General features: G+C 40.9%; 2 protein-coding genes across 3 annotated transcripts; one reads left to right on the forward strand and one right to left on the reverse strand.

Moving 5' to 3' along the window:
- Positions 1-19: 19 nt before the first annotated feature.
- On the reverse strand, positions 20-10,994 carry LOC145398187 (heme A synthase COX15). 2 transcript variants are annotated; one of them, XM_080271141.1, is made up of 10 exons: positions 10,804-10,994; positions 9,784-9,943; positions 8,969-9,101; positions 7,744-7,930; positions 6,876-7,058; positions 6,261-6,336; positions 5,687-5,841; positions 1,904-2,020; positions 880-1,043; positions 20-232 (listed from the first exon to the last, which is right to left on the reverse strand). In XM_080271141.1, exons 1-9 carry the CDS (start codon positions 10,864-10,866, stop codon positions 903-905), a joined length of 1,215 nt encoding a protein of 404 aa, XP_080127267.1. In that variant the 5' UTR covers positions 10,867-10,994; the 3' UTR covers positions 20-232; positions 880-902. The 2 variants fall into 2 exon arrangements, with proteins under 2 accessions (XP_080127267.1, XP_080127268.1); XM_080271142.1 differs by lacking the exons at positions 20-232; positions 880-1,043 and having other exon boundaries at positions 1,908-2,010.
- Positions 10,995-12,636: 1,642 nt separating this feature from the next.
- On the forward strand, positions 12,637-19,367 carry Pyroxd1 (pyridine nucleotide-disulfide oxidoreductase domain 1). The gene is made up of 9 exons (XM_080271140.1): positions 12,637-13,025; positions 13,733-13,933; positions 14,356-14,572; positions 14,806-14,960; positions 15,300-15,483; positions 15,806-15,910; positions 17,298-17,428; positions 18,220-18,430; positions 18,795-19,367. Exons 1-9 carry the CDS (start codon positions 12,942-12,944, stop codon positions 18,968-18,970), a joined length of 1,464 nt encoding a protein of 487 aa, XP_080127266.1. The 5' UTR covers positions 12,637-12,941; the 3' UTR covers positions 18,971-19,367.
- The last annotated feature ends 245 nt before the right edge of the window (positions 19,368-19,612 follow it).

A 19,612-nucleotide genomic window follows, 5' to 3' on the forward strand; every position in this document is an offset into this window, starting at 1 on the left:
AATTTAATACCTGTACTGTCTTGTATGTTCTGAATGTAAATATATCAATACTGAAAAGATGTAATGTATAAGAGAATGTTAAGGTGTAATATGCAAAAACAAATCGCTAACGAAGAAGTGCTATGAAGCCTATGTCACCTAGAATACAACTTTACATCAGCACACAAAATTATCACAGTTACAGCTCATGTCAGGCTGGCCTCTGCTGCAGCCACCCATCAATGACAAAATTCTGAAAGTAATACATGTCCATTAATCAACTTAAATTTTTTATAATCATCCAATGACTCTACACTGAGTGACACACCAAATGGTTTCTTGTAATCCAGGAAACCATTTATGACACTGGGTGGTGATTACAGTATATAACCAAATGATACCTGGTGGTCTAGTGACTTAAGGCCCTCCAACCAGATGAGGCCCACTGAGGTTTACATCCATGGGTTGGCTGGGGTTTATTACTCTCATAATGCCACTCAGGGGTCACTGAGGCTGGTCACCCTTGCCTTAAATGTCAGGACTAAATAGCCTAGCCTCGGGTCCCTATGCTCTTGACTGGTGCAAAAGAGAACTGGATGGTGGATGGGGATAATGAGTAAATTCCTAATACCTTAAATCTGATGGGATAATTTTTTAGTTTACTCTTGCTACCTCTGCACTATTTCATTCAGCCTAGAGAAGACCACTTGCAGTGAAGGTATACATAAATGACAAACTCCTAAATGCATTATTTGTACATCAGTCACAACTCCCTACATCCTTAAACCTACAGTCAGACTGATTGATAGGTATGGTAGGAAGGTAGGAAGACAGATAGACAGAAAGACAGCTAAATAAACAGACAGACACAGGCAGACAGAAAAACTTCCTCACACTCACCTATTTGCTGTATATCATGCACATCACTTGGGCAGCTTCTTGACGTGCCTGAGTTCGTGTGTGAGCCAGATGGCGAAGGAGAGGGTGAGGAGAGAGCCAGACTGATGCATGGCTGCCAGGGCCGTGGGTACATACAGCAGCAGAGTTGAAATACCCAAGCCAACCTGAAACATTTTAATCCCATTAGTCTGAGGATTCTCTCTCTCTCTCTCTCGCTCTATTACCTGATGATTTATTTGACATTTAAAAGACCTGGCACTGAAGTTGTTATGGAAGGCCACTCCTCCAATTCAAACAGTCTCTCCTAGACTGAATAAAATCATGTAAATATACCAAGACTAAAATAAAAAATGTTATCAGACTGAAGGCGTAAAACTGCAACAAAAAATAAATTAATAACAAATAAATAAATAGAAGCCAATTCCATCTTTCACCCTCAAGGTAAAGGGGCCCAAAGTTAGGCTACTGCAGACTTGTACATTTTGGAGTATAAAACCTGATTACTTCCCTGGATGGCAGTATATGACCAAGAAATCTCCAATTACCCCTCAGGTAGCCAGTCTTATGCAGTAATAAGAAAATGTAATAGTCAGTCCAATACAGTAAGTCCCTGTCATAAGTTTCCTTTGTTTATGTTCTAATTCATAATGGTTTCTGCCTGAATGGCGGCTGGGGTTTACTGTTCACATAAACTGTTCACATAATGTCACTCAAGACAAGTATGGCTGGTCACCCTTGCCTTGAATATTAGGACTGAGTAGCCTAGCCCTGAACCCCTACGCTCCTCCATCCATCCATCATCCAATCCTATGTTACCCCATGAGATGTGCAGGAGCCTGGGGATAGGCAAGCTGGTCCTGGCATTTAAGATGAGAATGACCAGCCTCACTCATCCCAGAGTGGCATTATGTGAGCAATAAACCCTAATCACCCCTTGGATATACACTTACACAGGCTCAATCCAATTGAAGAAAAAAGGATTGAATGATGGATGGATGAATGGTGATAACAGTGTTGAGTTTACCTGTGTCCAGGCCATGGCCCCTAGAGCAGTGGCGGCGGTGTAGGCTCTGGGTGGCAGCTTTACACCGCGACGTGACCATACTGTCACAGCTGTTGCCATGCACAGTGCTACTGTACCCTGGGGGGGGGGGGAATCATCAATTCTTCTTCATCATCATCATCCAGACCACTATTCCCAATAAAGGAAGGGGTGAGCGAGGGTCCAGAGGGCATGGAGAATAACTTGATAGACTGAGACCTAACCAAAGTCTGCCCAGTTAAACTTTAAACTAAATAACAAAAACATGTAATTGGATTGCAGATGTTAAATATTATGCTTATGGTTCAATTACCTCAACTTGGTCTACATTTTTGTCCTTTTGCATCTTATTTCATGTGTAGCTCAATGGAAAAACAAGACAATGTTATGACTCTACATTCTTTCCACGGCACTTTTTCATGACTGGTACCATATTCCAGTGTTCATCTTTTACTTCAACTTTGCATTTAAGATGGAGAGATGGTACTTTTAGGGCAAGTTAAAGGGAAAGCTGCCAATGAATATATTTCTAAGAGTCAATCGTTTTCGTTTTCGTTTTTAAAGGCTCCAACATGCTTGCATGTGTCGGCCTTGGTCACCTAATGGCGGCTCTCCATGCTGCACGATCCATTGCAGCCTCCCTGTTCAGTCCCTTAACCCTAAGGTCACACTTAATGACCTCGTCCCATGTCTTTCTCGGTCTACCCCTCATAACCCCACCCCCAATATTAACACTTCTCACCTTCCTCACCCAACTATCATCCCCCATCCTCTCCACATGTCCAAACCACCTCAATCTACCTCTCCTCATCACAACACCAATACACTCCAGTCCCATCCTACCTCTCAACTCTTCCATTGTAAACCCAGCCCCTCCAGGCCTTTGACACAGGGACGCACTGCACATCCACCTAATCATTGTCATTTCTGTACGTCTGAGCCGGCGAATGTCTTCCTCCTTCACTGCCCAGGTCTCACTGCCATACAGCATTACACTCCTAACACACGCTGCATACAAAGACCCCTTAGCACGTAGGGAGAGCCCCCTCAATGTCAGGAGAGGCAAGAGCTCCCTGAACTTCTTCCAACCACTTCTCACCCTAGCCACAGAGCTAGCTCCAGCCCCACCTCCAGCACACAACATGTCTCCTAAATAACAAAACTCTTCCACACACTCAAGAGATTCACCAGCAAGTTCAATTCTTTCACGTCTGACGATCTCCACCTGCTCACCCCGGCACGCCGTACACATAAAATCAGCATTATCTCGCAGTCTACCTCTGATACCACTACATCTCTTATGCACCCATTTATCACACACACCGCACAAGATGGAATTACTTCCCACGCCCTTGTGGCAAACTGCACATGGCCACTTTCCCTCGTCTTTGACAGTACCGCCACCAACCCTAGATATCATCACTTTTGTTTTATCTGCATTTACCCTTAAACCCTTTTGCCCCATACCATCTCTCCACTTCCTAAACCTTTCCTCCGCCTCCCTTTCATTCTCTGCAATCAACACCAAATCATCAGCATACAACAACTCCCACGGGAGTCCGTTTCTAAAGTCACGTGAAAGGGCTTCAAGTACCATGATAAACAACATGGGACTCAAGACTGACCCCTGATGCACACCAACATTCACGGAAAACTCATCACTCAAATCTCCATTCACTCTCACCTGGGTGTGAGCACCCACATACATGGCCATAACCACCCTAACCAGCCACTCCTCCAAGCCAAGCTTTCTCATTGCCCACTTCACCACCTCTCTAGGGACTGTCAAAGGCCTTTTCCAAATCAACAAAAACAAAATAAAGATCCCTTCTCCTACCAATATATTTTTCCTGAAGCTGTCGAACAATGAATGTGGCATCAGTGGTCCCCCTACCTGGCATAAACCCAAACTGCATCTCATCAATATTCACTCTTTCTCTAATCATACCTTCTAAAACTCTCTCCATTACCTTCATTATCTGATCTAAAAGCTTTATACCTCTATAATTCCCTCTTTCCAGGGCATCACCCTTCCCTTTATACACATTTACAATTACACTCTTCAGCCAATCATCTGGGACAACACACTCATAAATAATCCTATTTATCAGGTCAGTGACTAAACTCACCCCTATATCGCCTGAGGCCTTCAACATTTCGGCAGTCAACCCAGACACACCTGCTGCCTTCCCCACCCTCATCCTGCCTATTGCCTCGCTCACAGTAGCAGTATCAATCAAAGGCCAAGGGCCAGACACTGGATCTGCTGGCTCCAAACCTTCCTGTCCCAGTCAAACTCCTCATTCAACAACCGGTTATAATGCTCTCTCCATGCATCTTTAATATCCTCACTGTTCACCACTACCCTTCCTTCATCATTCTTCACACACTGCTCACCTATGATATCCCGATTATCCCTCTTCACCTGACCTGCCACCCTAAATATATTTTTCCTTTCCCCATGATTTAGGTTATCAAGTAATTGTCTCTGTGACTCAGACTTTGCCCTGTATACCTCTCTCCTAGCCCTACGCTTGGCAGCCAAATATTCCTCTTTGCTACCACCCTTCTTCCATTCCCGGGAAAGCCTTCTTTTCTCCTTAATTGCAGCTTCTACACCCTCATCCCACCATGAAGTTACTTTATGTCTTGGTGGTCCTCTTGTCCAGCCGCATGTTACATCAGTAACTCTCAAGAAATTGTTCTTGAGGGCTCAGTACTGTTCATTAACGCCTCTGTCTACAGCTCCCTGTTCAGCCACCACTCTCCTCAACTCGCTATAGAAGGCATCCCTTACTACTTGGTTTTTCAGCTTCCATATTTTCCTCCTAGGTACATAAGTCCTCTTTTTCATCATTTGTTCTTTAAGCACCATATCACAAATCAGTAGTTTGTGCTGCTGCACACACTCCTCACTTCCTATAACTTTAACATCCCTCACTAACCTCCTATCGGCCCTCCTAACCAGAAAATAATCTATCTGACTGCTATTTCCCCCAGACTCATACATAATTAACCTACTGTCTCTTTTCCTAAAATATGTGTTGCACACAATCATGTCCGTTGCCTCCCCAAACTCGAGTATCCTTTCCCCTTCCGCATTCCTTAGACCATATGCACAGCCCCCATGCACTCCTTCATAACCTTGGGCTGCTTCACCTACATGACCATTTAAGTCCCCTCCCAAAATCACTATCTCATCATCCCGCATACCACCCACTACACGTATTAAATCATCCCAAAATCTATCTTTCTCTGATTCATCCAATCCTGCCTGTGGAGCATATGCCGATATAATCACAGCTATCTTTCTTCCCAACAGAATTTTCACAACCAATATCCTATAAACACTCTCAAAACATCCATAACATATTCCACCCATTTCTCCGCAACCATCACACCAACACCTCCATATCCATCTGTCCTCCCCTGCCAAAACAACTTATAGCAACAGTCCTTCCCAACAATCTTTCTGGCTGATCCACCCCTGTACCGGACTTCCTGCAAACACGCCACGTCCACCCACCTCCTACTGAATGCCTCAACGACTTCCCCTGCTCTTCCAATGCTATACCTATATATTTTTAATCTAGCCTGTGGGTTTGCATGTTACTTGTTACTCCTGCACAGAGTACCATATGTCTGCTGGACTATCAAACACAAAATGTTAACAGTAACAGCTAATACTACCCCCTTTTAAGGTGGGACTTACTTTTCCACATGCTTCACTATGAGGTAGAGCAAACAGATTCCCCCTTCACTCACCAAAATCCTGTGGTCAAATTGGACAGTGGTGGGGTTCTCTGTGAAGTTTCTGAGTGTGGGAGAGAATGCCAGGAGGTCGCTGGGGATCCATCGGTCTGCAAACTTGGGGAACGAGTTGTACACCAACCCTGCATCTAATCCAGCTACCAATGCACCTGTAAATACATATGGTTGAGTATATGATCAAGTCTAATGAAACTCATATTCAAAGCTTAATCATAAGCCCACAGTATATATAAACTAGTAATAAAATGTCTAATTTTACCTGTTTTTTTAATCACAATTTCTTGGAGAATTGATTATTCCTCATTATTATTTAATGAAAAGAAGTTGTAGACAAACTCTTTATGAAGAACATGGTATCAAGGAAATGTAAGTGGCTGATGCAGGACAGGACTGGAATTAACAACTCAAACACTTTCACCACTCCTACTCCCCCTACACCCCTACCCCCACAGGCCTCCCTAACCCATCACTTCTCTCCCCTTCACCATTTCTGTGGGGAAGGGAGTAGCTTGAGGGGGGTTGGGGCAGCAGTAGGCTAGACTTATATCAGTAAGACACCATACAGTACCTGACAGTGCAGTAATGAAGACCCAACCTTTGGTCATGTGGGCAAACTTGCGGAACTTTCGGGCCTGAGCAGTCACCTGTGAGAAACAAAAAGACTCTTAATGATACTTGTCCATCCATTCATCCATCATCCAATCCTACGTTGCCCCATGAGGAGCGTAGAAGCCCGGGGCTAGGCAGTTGGTCCTGACATTTAAGATGTAGGCCTACTTGTAATGCTAGCAAAAAAGACTTTATTACAAATAAGGGATGCATTTCAAATACTCATGACTTTTCTTTCCATACAAATAGGTAGTGTATATCAGGGGATTCACATGTACAATTGCAGTGGGACTTTAATATGCAGTTTTTCTGTAACTTACTCCTTCCACTTCAACTTGGCCCAGATTTTCATCCTTTAGCAGCTTGCTTCATGTAGCTCAATGGCAGAAAAAAAAATACCACAGCTCTGTCTTTCCCACAGCAGTTCTTCATGACTAGGACCATATTCTAGTGTTAATGTACCAGTACTTTTGCAACTCAGCTTCCAAGATGGGGAGGGCAACATCAAGCCAAGTTAGGGTTAAAAAGAGGATACAGGTAGCAATGAACTGGAGATGATTACTGCTGGATGTACCTGCTTTATACCCTGTGCTGGATATACAACCTCGAGGCCATTCCAAAGAAAGAGGCTATAAAGGACGAAAGCCATGCCGAGGTGTGATGCCAGGCGATACTGTGACACTCGAGGCACATCTGATGGCTCCTGGAATCTCTCCTTCTCTAGACCTGACTTCACCATATACCAACCCAGCAGACCCTGGAAAAAGGGAGTAATAAATGTTCAAAATGGAGTTACACTAAAAGAAAAAATAAAATACAAATAAAATAAAGGTGAATGAGGAGTAGAAACAGAGGATGAGGTGGAGGGATAGGGTGAGAGGTATTAGAGAGGGGATGTAAGCTGAAGAAAGGGCAATCATAAGACAGAGGACAGGGAAGCTTGGATGGGATTCATTTGTGTCTACCTCTTATGGGATTACAGTGTCTGGCAAGCCAGACATACAGATCACAGCCAAGAGACAATTTTATATAGCACAAAAGAGACTTTTCAAAACAAGTGGGTTATGGTAGATATATCCTACATTCACTGTCACCTCGGAACCGCCTGGAGAAAGCCAGCATGAATCATAAACAACATTACTGAACTGAGGATGTTAAGAGAGTTTCACCAGGCATCCAATCAATATCCCACACACCAAGACTCTGCTTGAGTGGCTGAGAGAACAGCCCTTGTATCAAAAACACATAAGATAGCCAAGCAGAAGAGACAGTAAAAATCTGATGACCACTCAAAACCCCACATGCAAGCATTCTTCTTGAGTGCCTGGGAGAACCTGTCCTTGTATCAGAATACATAACTGGGAGAAACCAATGGCAAAAAATTAATATAGAGTAAATAAATAAATAAAACACCATCAAACTGAAGGTATTAAGTGACTCACCTGGCATCCAATCAACAGCCCACATGCAATCACTCGCTTCTTGAGTGCCCGGGTGAACCAGCCCTTGTGCCAGAAGTAAGCAGCCGGCAGAAGAAAGCATGTCCCGATTGTGCGTCCCCACTGCCGATGGCCATACTCCATCCACCATATAAATTTAAAATCTTGTAAGCTTATGTCCTGGTTCTTCCTGTAAGTGTCAATGAATAAAAATGTAAGATAATTACAATATATAGACCATAGCATATTACTCTCTTAGAGGGGATGCCAGAAGGCAAGATACATCTGAACTCTTCTGAGCTCATGTCTGGGTTCTTCTTACAAGTGGAAGAGAGACAGAAAACCACAATAATGTACGAAAATAAATAAATAAATAAACAAACAAATACATTAAATCAAATAAAGATGGCATAATACTTTTTTAAAGCCATACAGATGAGTGATAAAAGGCAATATATATTTAAACTGGCATTAGGATTAGCCTTCTTTGTCTCCTCTCATTTATACTTATCTGATTAAAATAATCTGGCATCAGCTGGAACAGAACAACAGCGTTATTCTGATCATGAAAAGGTTAAAGTCCAAATAACATACCGGTATTAACTGGATGCACAAAACACAAGAACTACCCTGGTACAAGTCTGTTAGGAAATAAACACCAAGTTAGAAAAATGACATCTAAGGGGGGAAGAACAATGATCATGAGGCATACTGTAATATCATCTGCTCAGCAGGAAAAACTCAAATGACGTATGACAATGATTATGAAGATATCTAACCCCAATTGCACAATACTATTATCAGTGCACAGTTAACTAACGAAAATGAATACTAGCACTAGTACAACCCATATAAAAAAATCTGTTATGTATATGTCTCAGTATTATGCACAGTTATAAGAGAATATGCTCAAGCTTTACTCTCAGACTCAGATAATATGGCTTATAGCAAGGATTTTGGATAGACCTGGTAATATGCCACCTCTCATGCCCATAAAATCTCCCTTTTACGTTACAGTATTATGTGCAATTATCAAAGAACATGCTAGAACTCTTCTCTCAAACTATGGATAATATGGCTTAGACCTACATCAGAAACTTACAGTAGGCATAGTACTGTGCAACCTCCCATGCCCATAGCATCCCCCTTATATATATTACAGTATTATGTACAATTAGCACACAACAGGCTCAAACTTTACTCTTAAACCATGGATAAAATTGCTTACATCTGGAATTCCGGGTATGCCTTGTACTGTTCAAACTCTCTCTCCCAATCTGCCTGGGTGATTGGTGGACGCTTCCCAAACAAATGCCAGTCAGTCATGGATAACCCGGATTCTGTGAGGCGAGTCAGTCCACCTGGAATCATAGCCAGTTCCCTTGAAAGATGAATGATAAGAGTACATGAAATGAAGAAATAATGCGCATGACATCCATGAAACAGATTCATATTTATTTCTGAAATACAAAATGAACAAATAATACACATGAACACCCATACATATATGCAAGTACAGTACAAGAATAATAAGCTTTTGTGAATTTTTTGACAAGGAGAGAACATTGTTACAACAGTGAATTACTAACACATCGGAACACAAACTAAATCACTTGCTTAACCCCTTAACTCTATGACATCGTTTTCTTTTTTATTCTTGCTGCTGGCTGACTAGATTCAGTTTGAAGAGATTTTTTGCAAGGGGTTAATGAAGGCCATATATAATGTCTCGAATATGATGACACTCTTAAATTAAATTAAATCATCCAAAGGTAAGAACACAATAAAAATGACATCCTAAAGCTGAAAGAGTTAAACTTGGCTTCCACTACAGGTTTACTTTCATCCAACAGAACTGGGCTACTTTTACAACTTGAATACTAAGTCATGGTATACTACAAACTATGACTTGGTTATGAGGCAAGAAGAGTCTTCCTTGGTTATCAAGCAAACCAACCCTCTCTGACTACACCTGGTTATCAAATGAGGTAGATAACGTCAGGGTTCTCCGTCAAACTGAACATACTGTACTACAACACCTACCAATAACCACAGCCCCAAACACCATGCCGGAGCAGCCAAACAACCAGCGGCCCACCCATTTCTTTCCAACAGTGGGAATTTCATCAACTGCCACACGCTGGACATGTTCCTGTGCTAGAGTTGTAGTGGTTCTCCTTATATATGGCTGAATCTGGGTTAGCTGGAAAAAAGTGGAGTGCATCAACATATGTGGCTATATCTGTAACTCTGTGTGTGTGTGTGCGTGTGTGTGTGTGTCAATCATCTGATCAATACTGTTGTGTAATTACTTTCTCTTTCTAGAATAGTGGTGCTTCTTAAATATGAACTGAGTCTGTTTGAAAATATAAAGGGAAGAGTATCAATAAGTGTAGCTATTTAATACTCTGTAGGCCTACTCATCTGTAACTATGGCAATCTGGGTTACAATCTACCATATTTGACATTTTTTTTCTGAGAGCATAAAGTAAATTAATGATGGGTCAAACTTGCCCCACAAAGTTGCATTACAATATATTTTCTTCATGGGTAAAAACCAGGCAACTTTAATACTATGGGGAATAAGAATTACTAACAAAATCAAGCTTCTCCAAAATTCAAATGTCACCTCTGCATTTCCATCCGTTCATAATTCAGATTCTTTTAGTTAATGGTACTAAGTTCACAGTAGCAAACTAACAACACAACTTCAGATACCGTAACTACACTCATTAACTTATGGTTTAAGGCAAAATTTGATACCTACATTTCATAAATTAATTGGTGGTTCTGAAGTTCTTAATACCTTTCATCTATTTTTAATGAGGCTGTGAGTAAACCAGGTGAGTGAAAGGAAAATTCGATTTATCCATTATTTTTTCCACATCTGCACTGCCTTAATTTTCCCGTCAAAAGTGCCCCAACTGGTATGATTCTCCTGTCTCTATTACAACCTAATAACTTTGTCCAAGATTCCTCTCCTTCCAGGATATACATACAGTCAATAGAATCTCAGCCACTACTTAAGATTAGCTATTATAAATGAAGGAAACTGATTATCACCTTCAATCCTCTGCCCAGTGGAAAGCTTCGGCTCAGCTTGGAGATAAGGAAAACAGCACTCATTTCTCTAATATTTCCCTTCTAAATCTCACACTCGAACTCTGATGCTCCCCTTTTCTTCTGGGTATCTTGGCGTTCAGAAGTTAGATATACTGTACGTGACACTGGTCAGTTTCTTAGATTTCTAAGAACCCCTGCCTAAAAGTCTCCTCAACCTCTTGTGTAAGAATATTATTGCACTCCACAAGTTTGCAGAATAAGGAAGGTATTGTTAGCAAAATGTTCAATAAGTTTCTCATTTTGTCAGCTATCAAGGGGAAAATTAATAAGCGAGGTACATCATATATAATTAGTTTTATATACAGTACGTCGACTTTTATAACACTTTCAATACAAAAGTTTATCATGAGATTACAGTCTTAACTTTGTACAATCCCAATCAAAATAGAAATATTCATTTGTACCCCTTATTTCTAGTGCCTCTGTCCATGCTTTTTAATTTTCACTTGGGTAAAGCATATGGCCATGCGTTTGTTTGAAACTTTACATGCTTACGTAATTCTTAAAAAAATAATTATGAAACCGACGATGACTACATAACACAATTGTTTCTTGATGTAAGCGTTGTAAACATTACGATGTGTTGTGATTGATGTTGACGTGAGGTGTGGTAGTGTGCCCTTTAAATCTTGGCTGACAATTATTCACGAAGTTACTGCTACCCTTATTGCAGTATCTCATTAATTTCCATCAAATGACAATTGAGAGTGAATGTCCATGGTCTTATCTTTCAGCCGCGATACAAGTTTTCAATTTATGTATTTTTCTAAAACGATGGTGTCTGGTACAATATAGAATATTAAAACAAATCCAAGTTAATATTACTACGTAATAATCTTAGAATTCGTATTAGACTTGCTCTAGCTTACTATTACCAGCATTTACTCTGTAAAATGTCAAGCAGAGTTACCACATGTTGGAATTTTAGATTTTGTACCGGTACCGTATATATTTGGTGTACATTACTGTATGTTAATAAATAATAAATTTTGGTGAAAATCTAAGAGAGCCTCCTCATGAAAACAGTAACCCAGGTTACCCAATTATCAAAGTACCCCTGTACTGTGGCTGCTGGTAATAGGGTTAGTATGTTGTGGAAATGTGTAATATTGATGATAATTATTGAACCATTAGTTTTACACACAAACCCTACCTAATGATACCTGATGTAACCATGGAAACAGTATCCTTTAAACCTATCAATTTTTATCTATTTATAGCCAGATGCCATTATCCTGTAAAGGGTGGCCATTTGTCTTTGAGTTGTTTTATGGGGAGGGGCACTAGCCTAATGCTCCACCAACTCACTTGTTGACACAGGGAATATGGATAGGATGGTTATATGGTTACCACCCAGCATTGTAAATCATTTCCTGGCTTACAGGAAGGCATCAGGTGTGTCACTCAGTGTCTAGAATTTTTGCGTCATAAAGAAGCTAGCCTGCACTGTGATGAAAATCCGTTTCATAAACTTTGAATCTGTGTGAGAGAGAGGTCTCTTATATTTTAGTGTTAAATATGGACACATAGATTTGTGTCAGTATTGATATGAGGGTATGAGAGTTTCAGATTTTTTCCATTTCTTCAGGCAGAACTTAAGGATGTTTTTATCTCACCTGTGTTTAGTTTGGTCCCTTCAGCCAGAGGAGAGGATGTCTCTTATTTTTCATTCTTGTCTCCTGTTTGCAGGAGAAACATGCACTGGTATAGCCAACCATCTCAACTGCCTGCTTGTACAAACTTCACCTATCTACTTCTCATTCCCACAGAAGAAGGGTGGTGGACAATAGATGAGTGGCAGCTTATGCCTTTTTCCCAATTTATTGGGCTTACATTCAGATGAACCTGTGATCGCAGCTACACTAACTGCTACTTACCATCACTTGACAGTTATATTTGGCTTAGGAGAGGCTGAGAGGGTTATATATATATAGTCCACTTTAACCTTTTCACTAGTTACAAGACATACCACCATGATGAACAGATCTGTTGGATAGCAGCAGGAGTAAAGTTAAAAGTACACCATCACATTGAAGGGCTTAACCTCTGCTGTTGCCACCCACTACCTTTGTTGAATAATGGCTGAAATGGAACCTGAGATTGAGAAGTTTACCTATGTGGTCGTGGGTGGGGGCATTGCTGGTGTTTCCTGTGCCGAGAATGTAAGTTGTGCTTTTTTTTCTTTTTTTCTTTTTTTTAATGTATAGCTGAAAAGACACAGCAGTTGTTTCATATTGAGTTTTCTTTTTATGTTAGAGTATTGATTTCAGACTTTAAACAATACAGAGAGCCCTCTTTTACAGGTCTTTGATGTGTACTGGCAAAATAGTTCTTTAAGTGACTTACTGGTACTTTTAATTTATAACTGATATGTTAAACTACTCAGTAATATACAGAAAAGTTACCTGCTAAAATTCAGCTGATGTCTGTACAGCTAATTTGCCAGTCCTCGTAAGTTTTTTGGTCAGTTGTAGGAAAAAAGTTATGATAAGTTAGAACCAATCCACAACATATATGGTAATGAGGACTACCTTTGCATTAAACCTTTACATAAATACAGTTGTAGCATATTTGAAGTGTATCCATTAACAAAAATAGCAAAGAAAATGTACAGATGGTTATCCTTCCCCATCCTTAAGTGGGAAAATGAGATTAGAATGGTGATGATGATAATGAGGAGGAGGATGGTGAGGGTGATGAGGAGGTATTGGAGGAGGATGGTGATGGTGATGATGAGGAGGATGGTGATGGTGATGATGATAATGTGGAGGAGGATGGTGAGGGTGATGAGGAGGCGTTGGAGGAGGATGGTGACGGTGATGATGATGCTGTAACATATCCTGCGACACTGTCTTGTCTATTTCAACAGTTGTACATGTTACATCCCGAAGAAACAACTCTGGTCATCACCGCCTCACCGTTGATCAAGGCCGTCACAAATGTGCTGCCTGTTACCAAAATCCTGGAGTCCTTTGATGTGGAAGAACGGCCGGCAGAACAGCTACAGACCTCATGTCCAAACGTCACAGTGATTATTGATTCTGTCCTCCGCCTTGATACTGAGAAGCAGGTCAGAATTGAGGGAAAAAAATCTGTCAGGACCTTCCTATCTATCTACAGAATGTCTATATCTATCAACTGTACCTATCTGTCTATAGTCAGGTGCTTTAAATAGAGATTAGTTTTATGGTTTATTGAAAGTAACTTCACAGTGTCACCAAGAAGCAGGCTAGTAGTGTGGAAAAATTCAGATACAGTATTTTGTTTTCGAGTTTTGCTGGCACATATAATTGTGATGTTTTTCAAAATGCAGGATGAGGGACTGTAATGTATATACAGTACTGGTATATCTCTATGTTTGTGTTGCTATTATTAGTTTGATTGATTTAGGAACCATTTATGATTAAATTTATTTGATTTGATTGATGCATTTCATATCTCCAGTGCAATGTTATTCTGCATATGTAGCAGAATTAATATGTTTTTTTTCAGTGTGTCCGTACCTCAAGTGGCAAATGTTTCTCCTACCAAAAAATTTGTCTTTGCACTGGTGCCGCTCCTAAAGTCATTGCCCCAGATTGCCCTCACGTGGTAACAATCCGAGACACAGAGTCAGTACATCAGTTTCAGGAGAGAATTAAAGATGCTAGAAGAATACTTATTGTCGGCAATGGAGGCATCGCTACTGAAATGGTGTACGAAGTTACAGGTATAGTAACTTTTTAACATTATAGCTGGTAGCTGCTATAAGTCAAAAATTTGTTGATACTGTACTTCCATGTTGGCTGTGCAATCTAAGATGTTATATAAAAAATTTGTGTGAGATAAGTGGTAGTATAAAGCACATCAGGAGTAACAGCAGCAGTTGTAGTAATGGTAGTACAGTAGTAGCATGAAGTGCACAGCAGAAAAATTTCTTAGTAAGAGTTTGTTTTATTTTAGGTGTTGAGATACTATGGGCCATCAAAGATAACCACATGACAGCTCACTTTATTGACGCTGGCGCAGCCGAGTTCCTTCGGTCTGAACTTGGGCAGGAGAAAACACGGAAAACTGGCCCAGTCAAGAGGAGCAAATATACAGTTGACAACACACAGGTACGTACCTATTATTGGCAGTGAAAGTCCAGGCACTTCCTCTTCCCTCTCTCTCTAATTACTTTGATTATTGGCTAAAGTTTTGGTGTTAGGAGGTAGATTTGTCACATCCATGCCAATTGTGTGAAGTACATAATCTGAATCTGGGGGCCTATTGTATTTCACAGGGCATGTTCATTAGTTGTTCAGCTGTCATGTTTTCCTATTTTCTTGCTTTCTGGACTTTATGTCACCCTGCCCTTATGTGGGAAAAGAGGTCTGGGTGATGATGATGATGATGTGATGATGATATTGATGATGGTGATGTTAACTTGCTTCATCCTTCTATCCACCAATCAGAATTCCAAAGAGCCAATGTTAGGAGGTGCATTGGGCCCAGATTGGCATGCAGGCTTGGAGCTGAAGGGTAGCCATACACACCGATCTGTTGTATTGGAGACGCTGGTGGAGGTGGCAGCCATATTGGAGCCACACCAGGTTCGAGACCAAGGCAAAACAGTCACTTCATTACACGAGAATGAAGGTGAGAATTACCATAGTAGTAATACTTGTAGCCCTGGGTTCATTAGATATGTGAACCAATGGAGTGCAGGTTAAAGGTTCCCCTCTCCTGCCATCCACCATCCTTCCTTCAAAGGACAGGGAAGTAATTCAGGGAGGTTTGTATAATTGGGACAGTGAAGCCACTTGCTTATATCAGTGCCATAACATGAAAGCATCCCTCTGTAGCACCATAACTGTATTTTTTCCTATTTCTGGACTATACCTATCCTGTGCTTTAGTGAAATATAGAGTTAGGATGATGACAAAAAACTCTAATGACACAGTACCTTACTTTTTTACAGGAGAGTGGCCAGTGTATGTAGAACTTACTAATGGCAAAGTTTATGGCTGTAATTTTATAGTCTCAGCCACTGGAGTCACACCAAATACATCAAGTTTGACTAATGGTAAGTTACTAGAACGCATAATACAGTTAGTACTATAATAAATCCAAAAAGCTTTTTCTGGCATCTGGTATTGTATCTTACAAAATAGACACTTAAAGCTATGCTGCTACCTATAAAACTAATTTGCAAATTCTCCACAGTGTGAATGATTGTAAGGAAAATTATGTTATATATTTGGAACACCCAACTTTTAATAATGACTGCCCACATAACAATAAAGGTGGGGCCAAATGCCCTGAGGTGCTTTTTTGCTGTGTCATTTCTACAACCTAGGCCTTTTGAGCCTGTGGTGATTTTTTTCAGCCACTGCTATGGGATACAAGGCCACTGGATCATGCAGTTTACCACAGTTGGTATTATCCAAGCTATTGTGCTCATTTTACCAACCAGCTCACAAAGGATGGAAGGACACTCGAGTTGAATGGGGCACCAGTAGTCCACAAGATTTGAACCCTGGTGCCAACAGGGCAGTAGCTATGTAGCTAGCAACATTAATCAATTGCCCATTTCGGCAGTTGTTCTGTCAGTTACAGGTAACTCTCAATTATCTGGCGTAATTCAGCCAAGTCCTACGCTGGCCAAAGCAAAACGCCTGTTATTGCATAGTAACCCCCGTCGGGTTATTATTCGGCATCGAGCTGGATGTTGTGTTGCTGTCCGTCTCGAATCTCTATCCTAAAAACTTTTCCACGAGTAAAATATGATATAATAATGATACGTTACAGCATAAAATACAATATAATAATGATACGTTACAGTTATACAGTGCCGGTTGGCTGCCGTTTATGAGTTTTTTTTTTTTTTTTTTTTTTTATTTTTTATGTGTCCGACTCTGGGCATAGGCTTCACAGCCTGCTATCAAGGCCCAGCAGTCCTCCTACATACCATACACCTCTACATGTCACCACTTCGGCGCTAACACCCACCGTCCATATTGAATACATGCTAGGGCTGTCTCATACAGGACTGGTGTATTGGTATTAGCGGGGGTATTTTTACGACATGTCGGCGGGTCTTCTGGTAGATCAGTAAAGCCTGATTTAATGGAATTAAAATCCTTAAACTGTTCCCTGCCCCAGCCGGGATTCGAACCTGGGTCCGTCAGGACTGCAAGCCACCTCTCTACTGACTGAGCCACCGCCTCCCCCATATTACACCTAAGTGCTGGATATCGCATAGAACCGCCTGTTATGTCCCGTTCTGGCGCCAGATATTGCTTTAATAGAGCCGAGCAAGCAGTTCTGGATATTGTGTTGAGCTGGATTTTGCAACGACAGATAACTGAGAGTTTACTGTAGTATGGACTTACTCGCAGGGGGGGGGGAGGAAAAAAAATGTCAGAATACATAATGATGACTTTCCATACTGATCTCATTTGCATCTGCAGGTAATAACTTCACTCTGGGTGAAGATGGAGGACTGCTGGTAGACAAGCACATGAGGACCAGTGTGAAAAATGTGTTTGCAGCGGGGGATGTCTGTACACCTGGGTGGCAGATCGCTAAACACTGGTTTCAGGTTAGTGGTGGATACATGACACCTTGAAGTTTCCTGACCTTTACATGTGGTTTAGCATGTGTATAAATAATTGAAATCAGTGCTTGATGTTACAGTTTGTAGGGATTTTGGAGTGGCTTGTCTGACCATTAGTACTGATAATGGAAGTGCAAAGGCAGTGAGTGAACTTGGGTAGAAGACAAGATGAAGGAAATGTTGTAAATAGAGTAGATACAAGTTTTAGGAAGAAGAGGAAAAAAGTAGAATATAGGAGAGAAATGGAGAAACAACCGGGCAGATACAATTTGCAGCAGATGGAAGAAATTATCATCATCCGGACCTCCTTTCCCACTCTAGGGCATGATGAGGAGTAGCAGCTTCCAGACAGTAGGTGAAATGTGTAAATAAGGTGTTTGTAGAAGAAATGTGTAAAGTGTGAGGTGTTGTGCAGGGTTAGAAGAGGCTAAAGGGTGAAAGGAGGAGTGTGGTAGTGAGGAGGTAAAATGAGCTGTTAAAGACACACAGTGAATGGATGGGAATTATAGGGATGGAGTCTATAGAGTTTATGATGGTAAACACTGCAGTAAAGGAACTGAGAATACTAGTCTGTGATAACTTGTCTCGGGTCCCTACACCTTAGTGGGGGTAATATGGAACTGACTGTTACCATTTTTACTCCTTCCTGCCCATATACCTGTTTGTATATATATATAGTGGATTATGATAGCATAGCCATTAGCCTTACTCCTCATAGGGGATGAAATGGGGTTGACTGTTACCATATTTGTTTACCATTACGTTCTCCTGGCCAGATGCGATTGTGGACCCAAGCTCGTCAGATGGGCATGTACGTAGCTAAGTGCATGTGGGCAGAGGCAGTTGGGGAGGAGGTGTATCAGGACTTCTGCTTTGAGCTCTTCACACACTCCACCAAGTTCTTTGGACACAAGGTCATACTCTTGGGACTCTTCAATGGCCAGGGTCTTGAAGGCAAATACGAGATCTTGCTCAGAGTCACAAAAGGTATGGTGCCGGGATGTGCTTCTTGTATTTTGCAACTTCCAGACAATTTCATTCAATGTACAGATGACCTTTTGAAGAGGAGGGGTTGGATATAGTCTTCATTAATCCTTGCACTACTGCAGTACTCTCCATGCCTCACTAAAATAATCGTATAGTTGGGAAAGAGCAAAAAAAAAATCACTATGTAAGAGATTAATGTGTCATCATTCTTTTGAGGGTCCAGGGTCATCACATCATGAACCTGGTGGAATGCAGGGTAAATCTGCCCTTTTGCAGTCAGTCATCATTTTAGGGGGGGATAGGGAGGCAATTTGTGAAAGGGCTAATAATAAATGCTAACCTTTCTCTCACTTTCTCCTTGCAGGTGAGGAGTATGTAAAGTGCGTTATGGAGGATGGCCGTATGCAGGGGGCAGTCCTGGTGGGAGAGACAGACTTGGAAGAGACATTTGAAAACCTCATCCTGGACCAGTTAGACCTCACACACTATGGGGCTGATCTCCTTAATCCAAGTGTTGATATTGAGGACTACTTTGACTAGGCTGTCTAAGAACTGTACATAACATTAACCTGCCTTCAGAGTTTCATGAGTGATATTATTTATATTTATACATGTACTGTATATTTTTCCTGCTTGTCAGCTACCCTACCTATTGACCTGTTGTTTCCCCCTTCCTTCTTCTCTCTCCCTCACATGAATTTTACATGCTGTGTTACAGTGAACCAGGGGGTGTGGCTGAATGTCATGATTTTTAGTTACTAATAACATTTCTAATGACTGAATTTTAAAAAACTGTGATATTAAGATGTGGTCAAACCATTCGCTTTCATTACGAGCAGATATTTTTACATAATGAATGTAATCTACGTGTACATAAAGCATGTATATGTGTCCAAGTTGGATAGAAATTTGTATACTGGTCTCACAATAAACACTGATTCTGAAGTTTGGCTATTACTATAATAATTTACACTGAATTCAGTCTGTTTTCTCCCATTGATGTGAGTAGATAATTGAAGTGTTTCGTTTGTGTTTAGTATGTGTCAGTTGATTGCTAGATCGAGTAACAGATAATTTATCTATTAATTCAAATTCTGAGGTGCGGCAGACCATTGACTGATTGGTCATTCTATCATGTCACTTCTTTGAATAATACATCCATAGTTAGTTGTGATGCACTTC

This window comes from Coenobita brevimanus, chromosome 44 (genome assembly GCF_032717465.1).
Source record: "Coenobita brevimanus isolate Jiangsu-jjx chromosome 44, ASM3271746v2, whole genome shotgun sequence".
NCBI lineage: Eukaryota > Metazoa > Arthropoda > Malacostraca > Decapoda > Coenobitidae > Coenobita > Coenobita brevimanus.

Coding starts and splice junctions, on each gene's coding strand:
- LOC145398187 (XM_080271141.1), bottom strand. CDS start 10,866: ATGAGTGCTGTTTTCCTTATCTCCAAGCTGAGCCGAAGCTTTCCACTG. Junction 9,944..10,803: donor CACTGGGCAGAGGATTGAAG/GTGATAATCAGT, acceptor ACTTTTTTCCAG/CTAACCCAGATTCAGCCATA. Junction 2,021..5,686: donor AATTTGACCACAGGATTTTG/GTGAGTGAAGGG, acceptor CCCCCCCCCCAG/GGTACAGTAGCACTGTGCAT.
- Pyroxd1 (XM_080271140.1), top strand. CDS start 12,942: ATGGCTGAAATGGAACCTGAGATTGAGAAGTTTACCTATGTGGTCGTG. Junction 14,573..14,805: donor AATGGTGTACGAAGTTACAG/GTATAGTAACTT, acceptor GTTTTATTTTAG/GTGTTGAGATACTATGGGCC. Junction 18,431..18,794: donor CTTGCTCAGAGTCACAAAAG/GTATGGTGCCGG, acceptor TTCTCCTTGCAG/GTGAGGAGTATGTAAAGTGC.